We start from the raw sequence: 17,152 nt of genomic DNA, 5'->3' as shown, positions 1-17,152 counted from the left end.
GTAAGGAGTGAACGGGAGAGTCCAAGGGGAGAGGCTGGGAATTCTTGGTATACCTGTGAAGAGACAAGAGAACAGCAGACAGGGAACACATATACTGTGACAAAAAAACATTACCCAACTTTTATTCCCCTGACAGAACCGGGGTGCCATTCATGGGCCATGCCCTTCCAAACATAATTTCAAAGGGACTGAGCCCTAATCTACCCTTTGGGAGAACGCGGATACGGAGTAGGACGAGGGGCAAAGCATCAGGCCATCGCAGTGAGACTTCTTGGCACACTTTTGAGAGATGCCGTTTAAGGGTCTGATTGGTACGCTTTACTACACCACTGGCTTGCGGTCTCCAGGGCGTATGGAGTTTTCAGGGGATCTGTAAGGCATGTGAGATGCTTTGAATGATTTTTGATGTGAAGTGTGTTCCATTGTCAGATTTCATTCACAGGGGGAGTCTAAAGAGAGGAATGAGCTTCTTAACAAACTTGAGGGCCACTGTCCTGGCAGTGCAGTTACGGCCTGGGAAGGCTTCTGGCCATCCGCTGAACCGATCCACTACAACAAGGAGATATTTGAACCCTTGGGTCCGGGGAAACTCAGTAAAGTCTATTTGCCACACTTGTCCGGGGCCCGGAGTGGGTTCTAGGGCAGCTGGTGGCACAGGATGTCCCGGTCGGGGGGTTATTTTTTTGGCAGACTAAGCAGTTCGCTTGTACCTGGGCAGCCAGGGGTCGGAGTCCGGAAGTGATAAAGTATTTTTTTATTAGCTGGATAAGTGTTTTCCTGCCAGCATGAGTGGTTTGATGTAGTTTCTGCAGCACTGGCCGGATTAGGCCCTTTGGTAAGAGGACCTTCCCTTCTGGGGAATGGAGCCATCCCTCCTTTTTCCGGAGACCGAGTTTGTTAGTTAGCTGTCTCTCCTTCCCAGAGTACTGAGGGGTTGGAAGCTCCCCTACTGATGGGATAAGGGCATGTATATGGGCGTTCTTAGCCTGAGGGGATGGCAGGGTGGCAGCATGCTTAGCCTCTCTATCTGCCTGGGCGTTACCTCTGGCCACATTGATTTTTTTTTTTTGACCTGCAAAAGCCTGTCATACCCAGAAATGCCCTGAGCCGCTTACGGTTACTTGGGGTAGGAACTTGACAGATAGCTTCCTTTTTTTTGCTTGAAAGCTGACGCTCCCCTTTCCGTATGTGAAACCCGAGGTACCGTACCTCTGGGAGGGCAATTTGAGCCTTACTCCGTGCTACACGATATTCCCGGAGTCCAATAAAATTTAGGAGGCTCACGGTGGCTTTAAGGCAGGGTTTTTGGCCCACAGTGGCAATTAACAAATCATTTACATACTGCAGAAGGAGAGCCTTCTCGTTATTCCACTTTTGTAGGTTCCTGGCCAGAGCCTGGCCAAAAAGGGTGGGAGAGTTTTTAAATCCCTGGGCCAACACTGTCCAGGAAAGTTGCTTTTTAACCCTTTTTTGGTCCTTCCACTTGAAGGAGAAGATCTCCTGTGATGGGGTAGCAACTGGGATGGTAAAGAAAGCATCTTTCAGATTAAGGACTGAAAAATGGGTATACTGTCCCCCTATAGAAGCCAATAAGGTGTACGGGTTAGGGACAAGAGGGTGCAGAGTTTTAACCCGTTCATTGACTGCCCTTAGGTCCTGTACCAGCCGATACGTGCCATCAGGCTTCTGTACGGGTAGAATGGGAGTGTTCCAGGCTGACTGACATTTCCGGAGAATACCATATATTAGGAATTGATTTATATAGTTTTTTGTAAACCTTTTTTGGCTTCCTTCTTGATTGGATACTGTTTTACTTGCACTGGGCCTTTCCCTGGTATGAGCTGAATAGTAATAGGGGTCTGGTGGGTGGCCTTTTCTGGAATTCCTGATGCCCACACGAGGGGGTACACCTGGTCTTCCCACGGACTCCATTCTGGGGCTTGCATGGCTGAGGGCTCAACTGCAAGGGTCATGATTCAGGCATTCTCAGGGGGTAAGGTAAGGGTTATGTCGTCCTCAGTAAAATGCAGGGTGGCACTGAGGCGACAAAGTAGATCCCGTCCCAGCAGAGGTGTTGGACACTCAGGGAGGTATACCAGCTTGTGGGATATAGTCCTGTCTTCCAAAGCACATTCCGCTGGGGCATACACTGCGCACTTGGTGTCCCTGCCTGTGGCTCCCACCACAGTAAGGGAATTTGCTACTGGCAACTGAAGAGGCTGATTTACGGCAGTCCGGGCCGCTCCAGAGTCCACTAAAAATCTATTTCTGAGCTTCCCACCCGCATCTTTACTCGGGGTTCCGGGGGTAGGGTGGTCCGTTTTCCCTGACACCCATATTCCTGCTTTACCATTGCCATTATAGGGGCACCTCCCTTTTTTTTTTTGGGGCACTTATTTTTTTTAGTGTCCCTCCTGTTGACACAGGGCACACTGGTTGCGACCCAGTCGTCTCTCCTGCAGGCCCGGACGGTCGCGTCCACGGCCCCTTCCTTCCCGGCCACTTCTTTTAGTGCCGGCCTGTACCGCTGTTACCATTAATTTTACTTGCTTTTTTTTTTGTTTTTGTTTTTTTTAGACTATAAGCTCGGTTTGCAGTCTTTAAAATTTGTGCCATGGTCATACCCATTAATTTTTTTTTTTTTTGTAACTTTTTTTTAATATCAGAGGCTGCTCTGCTTGTAAAAATTTTTTTAATAATTGACTTAGTTGCCTGATTATTGGGGTCTGCATTAGTGTTCTGTCGAATGGTGTCCCGAATACGCTGTAGAAAGGCCCCTGGGCTTTCTTTTAAATTCTGCATTATTTTATATGGCTTTGCCCAATTATTATGTCGGACAGCCGAGTGACGGAGTCCATGTAAAAGCAACTCCTTATAGGAGGTAAGGTGGGTCATATCCCCATGATCATTTGGATTCCATCTGGGGTCTGCTCAGGGGACTTGTGCATCCGGGTCAGGGACATTAATATGATCCCGGTCGTACCGTCTTTGCGCCTCCTTCCTTGCCTTGGACACAGCCGTTGTCTTTCAACCTCAGACAATAGGGTTCGCAGGAGGACGTTACAATTATCCCAGTCCGGCTTGTGACTACTGAGGCACCCCTTAAAGACTGATATAAACCTGCTTGGGTTGGTGGAAAACTCTCCTGCCTGTGCTTTGAAAGCAGCCAAATCCACAGGATTAAAGGGCACATGAGTATAAACCTGCATAGTTGTGGCAGGACGCCTGTCTGATCCAGACCGGGCGACTTTAGTTTCGGTGATTAAGGGGTATAGGCCAACCATTGGGGACTTACAAGGTGTGGGTGTAGGGGCCGAAGGGGACACCGGCTCTGCCATTACAGTGGGGGTGGGGGTCTGGGGACTAACATTAGCTGCTACCGAACCAGTTGGAGTCAGATTACAGCGCTGTAAAATATCTGGTCGAGTACATAAAGTCAAAAACAAATGCGCATACATATGTTCATTTCATTTCCTTGTTCTCTGACAGAACAGGAGTAACTGAAGGATCGTGCTGTAATTAATTGACCCTCCTGGTGGCCACCACTCCTGGTCCTCTAGTTGATATTGAGGCCAGTCAACTGTACAGAATCGTTTTAATTGGCTCTTAGTTATCGGATCCGCACCAAATACCTTCCAGTTTGCTAGAATGCACTCTAGGGGCGTACACCGTGCCCTAACCTCTGAGCTCTGTCCCTGTCCCATACCTACAGGGTAACTCTGGGCGTCCCCAGGTTCCAACAGAGCATATAATCTGGATTTTAAAAGGTTCCTACCTTATCCAAGGGACCGGTTCTTCACCGTGGCCTGCAGCTGCTCCTCCCCCACGTCTAAGGGACTGGTTCTTCACCGCCATCCACAACAGCTTCTCCACTATATGAGTGCGTTGCACTGTTGTGCCCTCTGGGGTCGATCAAATCGCGTCTCCTCCGAGGCCCCCGATGAACTCACCGGTGCGCGCTGGGCGTCGGTTCTCGCCGCAATCCTCGACCTCCGGGAGGGGTCCAGGCAAGGCTAAATTGCAGCCTCGTCGCCCACCCAGGAACGCCAAAAGCTGTTGCCGGCACCCAGTGCCGAGAGGCTGAACAACAGCTTGAGTTGGTTCGTTACCCGGTGTGCTGCACCCAATAATCACAACGGGGTGGAGAAGCAGAAAAGTTTATTTGAAGCTTTAAAAAGGTACAGGGAGATTTGAATTTCAAATCCTGTACAACAGAGCAGGAAATTATACAGGCTTTTATACATTTTTTTTTTAGCATACTTATTTAATAGCAAGCTGTTCCAAGTATCCATATAGCCAGCCAATCCAGTTCCCAGCTAGTTCCCTGATTCTCTGTATCATTTGTTAAACTATACATAAAGCTGCTTTATTCAGCATTGTTTTTTCTTCATATTTTTTCTGTTTGGCTTTGCTTAGTTTTAGGCAGTCTGACTCTGCAACATACTGTTGCAGATTCTTAGCATAACTGCTGTGTGTGCCTCCAGGCGGGGGGGCCAAAGACACTTGGGCCTAGCACGCAGAGCTGCTGCGAGTGCCTCCAGGCGGGGGGGGGGGGGGGGGGAGGGGCAAGGACACCGGGGCCTAGTGCGAGGGGGCTTCATTGACACTCGTGGTCTTTCATCCCCTCGAGTTACCTAGTGGCCATGCCCCAGTGTTTCCAACACACTCAAGAAAGATCTTGGAGTCATAGTGGATAGTTCTCTGAAAACATCCACTCAATTGGCAGCAGCAGTCAAAAAAGCAAACAGAATGTTGGGAATCATTAAGAAAGGCACAGATAAGACAGAAAATATCATATTGCCTCTATATAAATCCATGGTACGCCCAGACCTTGAATACTGTGTGCAGATCTGGTCGCCCCACCTCAGAAAAGGTGTGTTGAAATTGGAAAAGGTTCAGAAAAGGGCAATAAAAATGATTAGGGGTACCTAACAGCTTCCATATTATTAAAGATTGGAACTTTTCAGCTTGGAAAAGAGACAACTAAAGACGGATATGACAGAGGTCTATAAAATCATGACTGGTGTGGAAATTAATAGGCAGGAGGTTTAAAACAAACAAAAGGAAGTATTTTTTCCACACAACGCACAGTCAAACTGTGGAACTCTTTGCCAGAGGATGTTGTGAAGGCCAAGACTCCAACAGGATTTAAAAAAAGAACTAAATAAGTTCATGGAGGACAGATCCACCAATGCCTATTTGCCAGGATGGGCACAGATAGCGTCTCTAGCCTCTGTTTGCCAGGAGCTGGGAATGGGCAAAAGGGGACGGATCACTTGATGATTACCTGCTCTGTTCATTCCCTCTAGGGCAGGGGTCTCAAACTCAAATGACCACAAGGGCCACATGAGGCCTAGTACATTGGCCCGAGGGCCGCACCACTGATCACTGCCTCACCCGCTGCCCCAGCCCCACCCTCACTCCACCCCTTCTACGAGACCCTGCCCCTGCCCCTTCTCACCCCTTCCCTGCCCCCATTCCAACCCCTTCCCTGAAATCCCCACCCCAACTCCACCCCCTCCCTGCCCCCAGGGGGTGCAGGGTGAGTCAGAGGGCTCAGGGCAGGGGGTCAGGGTGCAGCAGGGATGCGTCAGGGGAGCCACGGCCAATGGGAGCTTCAGGGGAGGTACCTAGAGGAGCGGCCAGGGCAACACACAGACCCCTGTACCACCCCCCCTCCCCCCCCCGCACAGGTTCCGGCCGCTTCCTGGAGTGGTGCGGGGGCAGGGCAGGGAGGCAGGGAGCCTTCCCTGCCCCTGGTGCGCGCTGGGCCAGAGCCACTCTAGGAAAAGCTTGGGGGCGTGGGGGGGTCAGCGGGGAGCTGGCAGGCCGTGTGTTTGAGACCCCTGCTCTAGGGCACCTGGCATTGGCAACCGTTGGAAGACGGATACTGGGCTAGATGGACTTTTGGTCTAACTAATACTTAACTTGACTGCTGAAAAAAAAGCAAGCATTTTGCTAAGGTGGTTTAACATATCATTGATTGAGGGTGAGTGAGAAAGGAGGACAATCCATCCTGTTAGCTGCAGGCCACTAATATAGTATGTGATAATGCTTTGCTGTCTGGAATTTTCCTGTTCTAGTGCTTGTTCTTTGCAATAGACATATTGTAACTGCCAATGCTAAAGAGTGAATAAAATGGCAAAAAGGAAAGTAGTTGTGAGTGGCATAAGCACTCCTGTTTTAAAAAAAAAAAAAATATCAAGTGCAAAACTTCAGGACTGCGTACCCATAAAATGCAGACAAAATATAATCACTTGGTAACGATCACTTTAAATTATATTTGTTCTCCATCAACCTAACAAAAAACAGAGTTTGACAACATATCATCAGAACTAACAGCCCTTCTCTGCAACCTTATGAGGTCTACCAATACTGAGTTTACTCAAAACTGAGACCAAACTGGGTTTGCCTATGCTGCAGCTGGACACATGCTTCTAGCCCAGGGAGCCAGACTCAACTACCAGCATGCTAAAAATAGTGTGGAGGTTGCAGCACTGGGTAAGCCACCTCCCTGGGTCAGAGCTCAGATCAGGCAGACTCATACTCTGGCAGCTAGCTTAGGCTTGTGTGGGGGGGTGGAGGGTGAGAAAACCTGGATTTGTGCTGTAAATGGCCCACCTGATGATCACTTTAGATAAGCTATTACCAGCAGGACAGTGGGGTGGGAGGAGGTATTGTTTCATATTCTCTGTGTATATATAAAGTCTGCTGCAGTTTCCACGGTATGCATCTGATGAAGTGAGCTGTAGCTCACGAAAGCTCATGCTCAAATAAATTGGTTAGTCTCTAAGGTGCCACAAGTCCTCCTTTTCTTTTTGCGAATACAGACTAACACGGCTGTTACTTTTAGTGCACTAGCTCTGCTCGAGCTAGCACATGTCTGTCTACCAGGGCTGGGAGGCCGTCTCCCAGCTGTGGTGGTGGTGGTGGTGGTGAAGTCCCCAGACACTTAATCCCACTCTCCCACCCAAAAAAAATCACATGACATTGGAAAAGCCTTTTTATAGGCAATGTGTTTTAGTTCTGTGTACATACAATTGCATTACTGATATTCGGCCAAGTCCTGCTCACTTGAGCAATCTCATCAAAGTCAATGGGATTACTTGTAGGATTTGGCACACAGACCGATGTGCATATTACTGACATTTGAGTTTCTTGGTTACTTGTGCTCCTTTTTGATAATGAGAAATAATCTGAACAAGGATGAAGCAATTAATAAAAAGGAAAAGCAAGCCTGCCAGCCATATAAGTAAAAAGGTATTCTTTCCTTTAAACTCCAGAAAATATGCAGGTGCCAGCCACAGTGCCTGTCCAAGAAACCACAGAAGGAGAAGCAGAACACCCCGCTGCCAGGACAATCTCACAACAGGCATTACAAGGGGCAAGAGACAGAGGTACCAAAGAAAATATTGAGATGTGCACACTTTGTTAAAACTTACAAAAATAGCAGTATGTAGGAAACAACAAAAGACAAGGTCTTTGTAATAGGCTAAGGACACAACTAGAAGAAGGAGCAGCTGTGGCAGGAAAGCTACAAGCCCTAGGGCAAAACTCCATTCACTCTCTGCAGTCAAATACAGCATGTAGAAATAGGGGGAGAAGTTATGACGGATATCCCTCCTGGTCAAATGGTAGAGGTAGGTATGTTCCAAAAACTCCCAACCATAGAGGTAATAAAATGAAAGGCTCAAGGCTGAAAATGTAAATCCACTAACTGCCACAAAAAGCAATACATCACGGTTCAGCAGTCTTAAAAAAAGCTGCCAGACAAGAGTAAACTTTGATTTTTTTAAATGGATAGTATCTGCTGTCCCTTTTCCACAGTATCCATCATTCTGCAGATGAAGGACTACTGGCAGAACATAAGTCACTGGGTAAATTTTCATATGCACTGAAAAGCCATAGAGTATAGCAGATTTCACTAGGTTTCCCTTTTCTATGTAATACATGGTGGCAAGCACAAGTACGGCTACAAGAGACTCTGCATTTCCTCTGCTGGACACAGCCATTGGTAGAGGATTGAGAAGCCAGAAAGCACAGTACCCGAAGGCTTTGCTGGAGTCCACTCCTCTGAGCAGCAAGATTTGGTATATGAGGTATGCAGCTGTTATATCCCCAGTAATGAAAAGCAGCTTTCCATAAAGAGGAGTAAGGTAGATGTTTGGAGTTAAGATCCAGCCCAGCAGAGGGGTGTAGCGGTAGGTCGCTCTTTGGTATGGGGAGCTCCCCTCTGTTACGAATCTGGCGGCATCTGTGAACACGTGGTAGTCGATGTCCGTATATTTCACCAGCATGGTCCTGTCTTGATAGACTCCGTAAAAGACTAGAGCAAGTCTGAGGACGACCGCCGTGCCGATCAGCACATCCCTCCTCAGCAGGGCCGTGGCCACTTGTTCGCTAAGAGTCGGGTGCGCTGGCATGTGGGGGCGTGTGTGTGTGTGTCAGTCACAGGGCAACTCCAGAGGCCGAAACCGGACCTACCCTCGGCCCAGGCTGCTGCTGCCGAATGCGAAGCTAAGCTCGGCCTTTCCTCCCCGGCTACCTGCGGGCCGCCAATCCGAGCCTGCGCCGCCCCGGGGCCACGGGGAGGGGCGCTGCCAGCGGGAGCGGGCTGAGGCTGGCCAGGGCCGAGCCGGGGCCCCCGCGCCCTAAGAACCCGGGGCGCGCGTTCCAGCCCCGCGGAGCCGCACCGGGTCCCCTCCCCGCCGGGCTGTGAGGGAGGCCGCGCGGCGCGGGGCGGGGTCAGTACCTGGCCCAGCCGGGCAGGGAAGACGCTCCCGAGCTCCACCGGACTCGCCGCGGGAGAAGAGCCCAAACCGCCACTACTTCCGCGTTAGAGGGGCGGGGCACCAGAAAACCCCGCCCCTCCACCAGCTGCAGGGAAGGCTAGGGCGGCCAGGAAGGGCGCATGCGCATTAGAAAACCTGACGCCGCTACCTCAGCGCCCTGCCCGAGCCGGGGCGGGGCCCGGCCCATCGTGGGTCCTGTGCTGCGGCTGCGGCAGCGGCTGGTTTGCATGGAGCCGCGTCTAGGTGTCTGAGGAAATCTCCGCGCCCCCAAGGGACACGGTTCCCAGGGGTGGGAGAGGATCCCCCCAAAACCCCAGCCCTGGGCGCAGCTGCTGCGGTGTCACCCTCACCGGCCGCTACTCTCCCCCGAAGAGTAACACAAGCCTCACACCCTCGCAGGGGGGTCTGACACAGGCCGGTCTGCGCTGCCCATCCCTCTCTCCTGTCACAGGGCTGCCAACACTAATTCAAAAATAAGGAACTGTTTTCTTAGTACCTCCCACTATTATTATTGATTAGCATTATTAATAACAATAAGCAGTACTCACCTACATTCCCCCCCACCCCCCACCCCGGGAGTAATTCTTGCTGCTTTTTGTAGCACTCTGCAACTCCTGGTCTTACTGTACAAAGATGGAAAAATAAGGGACTATTGGGAACCCGTCCTGCACCTCATTTCAGTCCCCCAGGTACCCACATCCTACCTGAGCTCCCTGTCCCCTCCTGGCTGAAATCTAGGAACATCAGAAATTAAGTATGAAAGTTCCCGCTACAGTACAAGATATTTACACTGAGGGAATGGATTCCACAGTATTTTGTTTCCTGTATGAATATTTTGGGGGGTTTCTCCTTCTTTGGGTCTCCATCACATTTAGGCTTTGGCAGGTTGACAGTTACACCAAGGACAGGGCTCTGTGCCATGTTTGGGTTTTTATCCCCTGTATCCCTTTCTCACTGTATCACACAGAGAGGAGCTGCCTGATGGGTGGAACCCTCCTGCCCACCATGTAGGGGTTTTGGGGGGCTGCAACAGGGAGTGTGTGAGATAGGAGCAAAGAGGCAGTTGTTAAAAAGCTAACTTCTCTAATATCTGGAGCTATCTTCTTTTTCTGTCTTTAATAACAAACAACAATTTTAATGGTGGCTGTTCCAATGAGAATAAGCCAGCAAAAACTTAACACAAAAGTTCGGACCACATTAACTGTGTAATATTACAACAGTAAACAAGGGATTTATTAACATCCTTTTTTCTACACAACATTTGTGGCCTCCCTTGGTGGGTTCAAAATGTGCTCACTCAGCCACAAATTGTGGGATTAACATCTGCCATCTGCACCAAAATTTGTAGGTTCAGATCCTTCTCGGTCTACATAATAATTGGCATGGGGCAACAAAAATGTTTTAATATCTTATGCCTTGTTGGGTTCAAGACAGCCACTTATCTACATAATATATCCCCATGTCTATTTGTCAGTTACTGTACATTTCTGTTCCAGGCAGGATGCTACCTATTATGACACTATTCTTGCCATGTCTCTCCCTTCCTCTAGGATTTTGCACAACTCGTCCTTGCCACCTTTTAATGGACCATAGGTTATCATTTCCACTCCTTTGAGGAAATATCTTATTGTGACAAAGCTGATTCTTTCCTGCCAAAGTAGATTTCAAATAGAGTTTGGGATTTGAAAGTGTGAATATTCAGTTTGATGTGACTAAGATCAATAGTTTAATGGTACTGAATTTTAAAAAAAAGCCTTCGCTAATTCACAGTGCTGTGAAGTCTTGCTTTAGCCAGGTTCTGTTTTCCATGCTGAGGCAAAACTCCCATTGATTCAAAGGGAACAAGAACGGTATGACTGTCAGCTTGTCTTCACTCCAGGGAAGTGGCATGTCTGCAGTGCCTGTTGTAAACACAGCCTCTGTAGGAGCAGGATTGTATAATTGTACTATAAGAATAGAGGTACTAATGTATGTCTTGATTTCATTTTATCAGCCACCCCATTTGAATAGCAGAAAGAAATGACCCTTTGGGGCTAGGAGAGATTCTGTTTCTCATGCATTACAAATTAGGCCCTTTTAGTTCTTTGTTTTAAGATTTAGCTAGTAAGAGACAGGATCCTGTATTGTGTCTACGTTAAACAGATTAGAGGAACGTTGAAGGCTTGGGCCCCAATGTGAATTGTTTTGGTTATAAGATGTAGAAAGCTTTAATCTATAATGAAGCTTTAATTTACAAAGTCTTTTCCTTGATATAAAATACTGTTGTTTGTATTTTGAAAGGTCTCTGTGAAAGACTGTTTGTGTGAATGAGGAATGTATGCATCAGGAAAAGATAAGGTGTGAAGGCCACTGTTATAGCCAGATGGTGAAGGAAGAAGGAGTGAAGAGACTTAACAACATCAGAGAACCGTCAACATGCATCCATAATGAAGGAAGGGCACATTGAAGACCCTGAGGTGGAAGCTGGCACCCCGAAAGAAAAGACAATTGATTAAATCGAAACCAGGACAGGATGACCCTCTCGGAGGTGTTTTGGAATGTTAACATCAAATGATACACCAATTAAGGAGTAACCGGTCACAAACCGACACAGCAAAATCCATAGACTTCAACAGAGAAAAAAAAAGACTATAAGAACAGGGTGCTTGCCATGGGACTTTGGGTTCGTCTTGCCACACTCCGGGAGCATTGGATCGCGACCGACAGAGCCCTGCTTTCCTCTGCGACCAATCTGGCTGGCCACTAGATTGATCCAGACTCTGGACTGGTAACTATAAACATCAACTGGCAGGACTGTGTGCATGGTGTGCGTGTGTGTGTGTGTGAGATTGAAAAGCATATGCTAACTGTTGTATTCTCAATAAATGCGGCATGCTGCCTTCTCCCCTATAAAGATCCCATGTGCTTCTTATAACACCTACGGCAATGGAAGGGGTTTTTTACATTGCTGCCCGGACTCCACCTCCCTGAGCTGCAATAGCTAGGTCATTGGAAACATATTTCCATCGACCCAACCATATCTACAGCAGGGGTCAGGTTGGCTTAGCTATGGCACTCACAGGTGTGGATTTTTCATACTCCTGAATGATGTAGCTATGTCAATCTAAATGTTTAGATCAGGCCTGTATGAAAAGACAGCCCCTTCCTGGGGCCCTTTTCCTGGGTCAGGCCGTAGATGACCAGAATGCCTGCCTCAATTTCTCCTTTCTTCTGTAGACCACCAGTAACATCATTCAAGCTTTCCAAGCATAGATAGCTGTTTGCAGGGTTAAGTTATTACAGAAAGAGTCCCGCACTTGTAAACCAGAATCCCCCAGCACAGTCCAAAATGTATATTCACTCTTTCAAATCCCAACATTCCAGCACCAAGTACAGCTCCCATGTCTCTCACCATGCCTCCGCTTTCCAACACATCTCAACACACCTCACCCCAGCCAAGATGTTTCTCTTCACCCTGTTTAATCCTCAGGTCTGGTTCTAGCTCTCCCCTACAAAGATCAGCAGGCACACCTCGTCATCATTCTCTGGCCATCTGGTTTCAGCTCTCCAGCTCAGTAAACCAGCAGGCATCTCCGTCTGCTGCTCTCAGGTCTCTCCAGTCATGGCTTTCTAGCCTGGGGAAGTTTGAAGGCACCCCACTCAGCTGCCTACCACTAGCCTGATGTGAATCTACTGCTCACCACTCCTTCCTTAAGGGGCACCCCCTCCCTGAAACTCCCAGCCCAGCTTTGCTAAGATCTCTCTACCTTCAAGTCTCTGCATCCTGAACATTCTCACATTTGGTTCTGATCTCAACTCTAGGCTCTCTTTTCCCTTGGTTTGGGCTGTCTCCCATGTATAACTCACTGGGACGCTCCTCATTACACCAAATGACGTCACACCTCAGCTGAAACAGGAGAGCTGGGGCTGATTTCATTTGTGAGTGTTTAACTAGATCCTGAAAAAAGAAAGCATAGATAATTTCATTCAAAAGGGAAATGAGGTAAATAAAATAGTGAGTCTGCTTCAGCTACTGTTCTGTACCAGTGTGATCAAATGACATTTTCTGAGCTAAAGAAGCCATTGATTTTAGTTATCAATAATTTAACATCCTGAAAGAAAGCTTGACGCTCATCAGAATAATTAAGATTCTTCCTTTGAAGCAGTTTTCTTCAGGAGTGGTACCTGCATGCGAAACCTGATTGATCATGATGTATAATGATTTAGAGCAGGAAGGAGGATAGTCTTATTAAAACCATGAATCTGTTGTTTCTGTAAAACATTGTTTTTATTTATACAAGCTACCAGGAACCACTTTTATAACATGTCAGGAGAGAAAACTAATAGAAACATTAAGACTGAAGTTGGCTGATTTCATTGCATATGAAGGGGACAAATACATTGTAAAGAAGAAGGTGGTTTCAGCCACAGTTGCACATAAAATATAAACTGAATAAAAAATATTTATGTATTCCACAGACATTTTCTTTTATCTTTCAGGTCCTTGCTTTGTAAAGTCTCAAAGTCTGTGCCTTTCAGATGAGGTCTTAAAAGCTGAGGTCCTGTCTACTCTGTATGTACATTAAAGATTCCATTGTATTTTGATGATAAGAGGGTAAGAGTTTTTTGCCCTGATCTCCTCATCAAAATTTTCCCTCTTCATATCTTCATGCTGTGTTGGTTGCTACCGTCTCCCTTAGAGGTAGAAGCATTTCAGTGAGGTAGTGTACAAAGACAAAAAAAAAAAATTGTTTCAAAACCCAGCTATGCTACTGTTGTTATTTAACACTTTACTGTGGTAGCCTCCTGGAGACCAACCAGGTTGGGGCCCTATTGTTCAAGACACAGATATATAGAAAATGAGTTTACAGTCTAAAAGACAAGGAGGATGATAAAATCACAGATTCAGGGATGGAGGAGATGCAGTAACAAAAATGATAGAAAACGTGCCCAATTCTTAGCTAGTCAGGAGCGGTAATCACAATTCACCACCTGTCTGGGTGTCATCAGGTTGCTGTTTAGTGTGTGCATTATGGAAGAGTGGAGTTTGAGAAGAGAGTTGGTGGTGGCTTTTCAGATTTTAACAGCTTTCTTCAAACTAAAGCAACCCCAGGGGAAATGTGGTTGGCATCAAGGCCAGAAAGGAGATTATAGTAGTCGGGGGGGCCTGAACAAGAACCTTGGTAGCCGGAACAGACAGAAAAGGTCAAATGTTTGAAATATTATGTAGGGAGAAGCAAAAAGTGGCAGCATTTACAAAACATAATCACTTAAAAGCAAGGAAGTGAATGTTGAAGACCAATATGTGGTCAGTGTAAGGTTTATTATAAACACATTCTTAGCAAGTATTAAACTACTGCATTTTTCATCATACCACAACTTCAATTCTGACCTATGGAATGGTTTTCATGTATTATTTTGTTATGTTACTTTTGGAATCTAAATATTTTCTTTTAAGGGATACTGTTAAGTGGAAAATACTGTCACTTAATATACTTGTCAACTGACAATAGAGTTTAGAGAAAATAATTACAGTAGTTGTTTCTTGAAAGTAATATTGTATATGTAGTTTGATAGGAAAAGGTTTATGGTAGGCTGGACTTGCATTTCAGGCTGTCCTCCTCTACTCTAACTTTCCATATACATTTGAATTAAATTCAAGATCTTGGTTCTTATCTTCAGCGTGCTGCATGGCTTAGGCCTAGGATATTTTAAAAATTGCCAAAATCTCCAGGATGAAGACGATGGCCAATAACTACATTCCTCTGGCACAATGGAACTCTCTACAGTAAGGGTAATACTCGACTGTGCAGGAGACAGAATTGTCTTGGGGGCCAGCCCAAGATTGTAGAATGAACTGCCCCAGAAGCTAAGGACCATCAAAACCCACCGCCTTCTGCTCCAAGTGCAAGGTGCCTTTCTTTGGCATTGACTTCTCTAACATAAACACAGATCAATATATATATTTTAAACGAACAAAACACACCAAACATAAAAAAAATACAAAAACCAAACCAACCAACCAACGAAAGAACCCCTAAAATCCTACCAGAATAGGACACTCCACTCTACACATGTCTGCCACTGGGGAGCGGATGAGAAAATAAACATGTGACAGATGTGTAGTCACATGGCATAATACATTATTGGAAGGCACTCAGAAACTACAGCAACAGTCAGCTTTGGCTCTTTTTGGAATAGTGCTTTTATTTTTATGGTTTGCTAAAATATTTTAAAAATTATTGTAAGAAAGCAATGGTGTCGTTCCCTGTTTTCACCTTTGTGTGCAGACCTGATCAATGAAGTAGAAAATCTAATAATTTGATTTCTGTATTGCTGTGCCATCCAACAAACCTTAAATGTGACTGTCTTGTCTCATGAATAAAGATCTTAACACTTGTTCTAAGTATCTCCAAGTTGTGGTATCGTATTTGTTTTTCATAGCCAGCTCCATCACAAGCAGAGAGCATTTGTAATACAGTTATTTTCTGGTGGTGGTTGACAGGTTGGAGGCCTGTTCCCCCACCTCCCCCATTTTTATTAGTGACATACTGATTTGTCCACTCCCTATCTTATGTTTTTGTGGAGTGCACAGAAAGCATGTAGACAAGAGTAGGGGTTAGTTCTCTTTTGAAGGCTTCTTTAGCTTTCCTTGATTCCACCAAAGGCATACAGGCACTAACATTCTGCTCTTGCTGAGGAAGTAGTTAGAATGACACCTCCCTTTTGCAGAACTAAGGGTAGGGTTTCACAAGCCTGTTCAGTAGTGGGTAACCAGGGCCTCCCCCAATCACAGTGGTGTGAGTAGGGTGACAAGATAGCAAGTGTAAAAAATCGGGACGGGGGTGTGGGGTAGGTGCCTATATAAGAAAAAGCCCCCAAAATTCGGACTGTCCCTATAAAATCAGGACATCTGGTCACCCTAGGTGTGAGACATCCTATTAACAGTTTTCAAGTACATAAAAGGTTGTTACAAGGAGGAGGGAGAAAAATTGTTTTTGTTAACCTTGAGGATAGGACAAGAAACAATGGGCTTAAATTGCAGCAAGGGCAGTTTCAGTTGGACATTAGGAAAATCTTCCTCACTGTCAGGGTAGTTAAGCACTGAAACAAATTGCCTAACCTGTTCTCAGAAACATCCAGTGACAGAGATTCTACAACCTTCATGGGCAAACACCTGTCAGGAATGGTCTAGTTATTACATAGTCCTGCCTTGAGTGAAGAGAACTGGACTGGATGACCTACTGAGGTCCCTTCCAGTCCTACACTTCTATGATTTTATGAATATCTATGGACAGAGAGAGCAGGGTCCACTCCTCTTCTCCCTTCCATCAACTTGCCAGAGTTCTTTGAAATTCAGGCTAAGTTAGGACAACACTCAGGTACCACCTCTGCTGACTCACTAGGGTGTGATGGCCCATTATATTTCAATATGCAGATCCATTTGTGGGATTATGGAGTTAGTCAAGTTTTTCATGGAGGGACTTTGCTCCATACTTTTTATGGCTATGGTATTTCCCTTAGCAATACTTTATGTCAGATCTTATCAAGTTCTTTTTGAAATCCAAGCAAATTATCTTCACTGGGGCATTTATCTACATTTCCCTGAAAATGGAAATTCTTCAAGAATTCTGAAAGGCTGTTGAGGCTTCATTTTCTGCTACAAAAACTGTATTGGGTTGGCTAATTGAAGCATAAGCATCTCTTTTTAAGAGAGAATGTCATTTTATGATAGACCTGGGGGTGGCCCCTGAGATGTATATGTGCTCACTCATCCTGCTGAGTATTTCACCAGCTCAGTCAATTGATGGTTCCTTCAAGGCCAGTCTGCAGGAGTACACAAAAAACAGCTTAAAACACTGTTTTCTGTAAAACTGAAGTTACAGGCCCCGAAAACAAGGATAGCCCTTATTTTATGCAACATATGGTTACCATATTTATTAATAAAACTGAGCTCATTCACACTAATGTTGCGGACTGTATGCAGGATGGACAAGACTGAGTTGAAAGTATTTCTGTTTGTTTGGTTTTGGTGTGTGAGTGGGAAGAGGCAGGGAAGGTTGGTGGCAAAATGTTTCACGCACCTGGCAATGTGTTAAGGCTGGCCCTGATTACTGTCTCTGAGTAAAGGAGGTAGTAAATGGCTTCCGTGATCAGAACAAATCAGAGGCCAGAAGTGCAGTACAATCAGTACATTTGTGGGAGCTGTTTACTTTGAGATAATATTTACTTACACTCTATTGCACACTCTGCTTTTGCACAACAAAAGAGCTTCTGCTGAGATGGCTCTGAAGGGTTCTTTATTTTGTAAAGGTAAATATTTTGTTAAGGTTGAAAAATATGGACAAGTGTCTTAGAGACAAATATGAGCAGCAATATGA

General features: G+C 46.1%; 1 protein-coding gene across 1 annotated transcript; it reads right to left on the bottom strand.

Moving 5' to 3' along the window:
* Positions 1-6,990: 6,990 nt before the first annotated feature.
* PIGM (phosphatidylinositol glycan anchor biosynthesis class M) lies at positions 6,991-8,841 on the bottom strand. The gene has a single exon (XM_048843770.2). It carries the CDS (start codon positions 8,421-8,423, stop codon positions 7,140-7,142), a length of 1,284 nt encoding a protein of 427 aa, XP_048699727.1. The 5' UTR covers positions 8,424-8,841; the 3' UTR covers positions 6,991-7,139.
* Positions 8,842-17,152: the final 8,311 nt, after the last annotated feature.

The sequence above is a fragment of the Caretta caretta genome, chromosome 3 (assembly GCF_965140235.1).
Source record: "Caretta caretta isolate rCarCar2 chromosome 3, rCarCar1.hap1, whole genome shotgun sequence".
Taxonomy (NCBI): Eukaryota; Metazoa; Chordata; order Testudines; family Cheloniidae; genus Caretta; species Caretta caretta.
The sequence above is the reverse complement of the archived record's forward strand: the minus strand, read 5'-3'. Positions and strand labels throughout refer to the sequence as shown.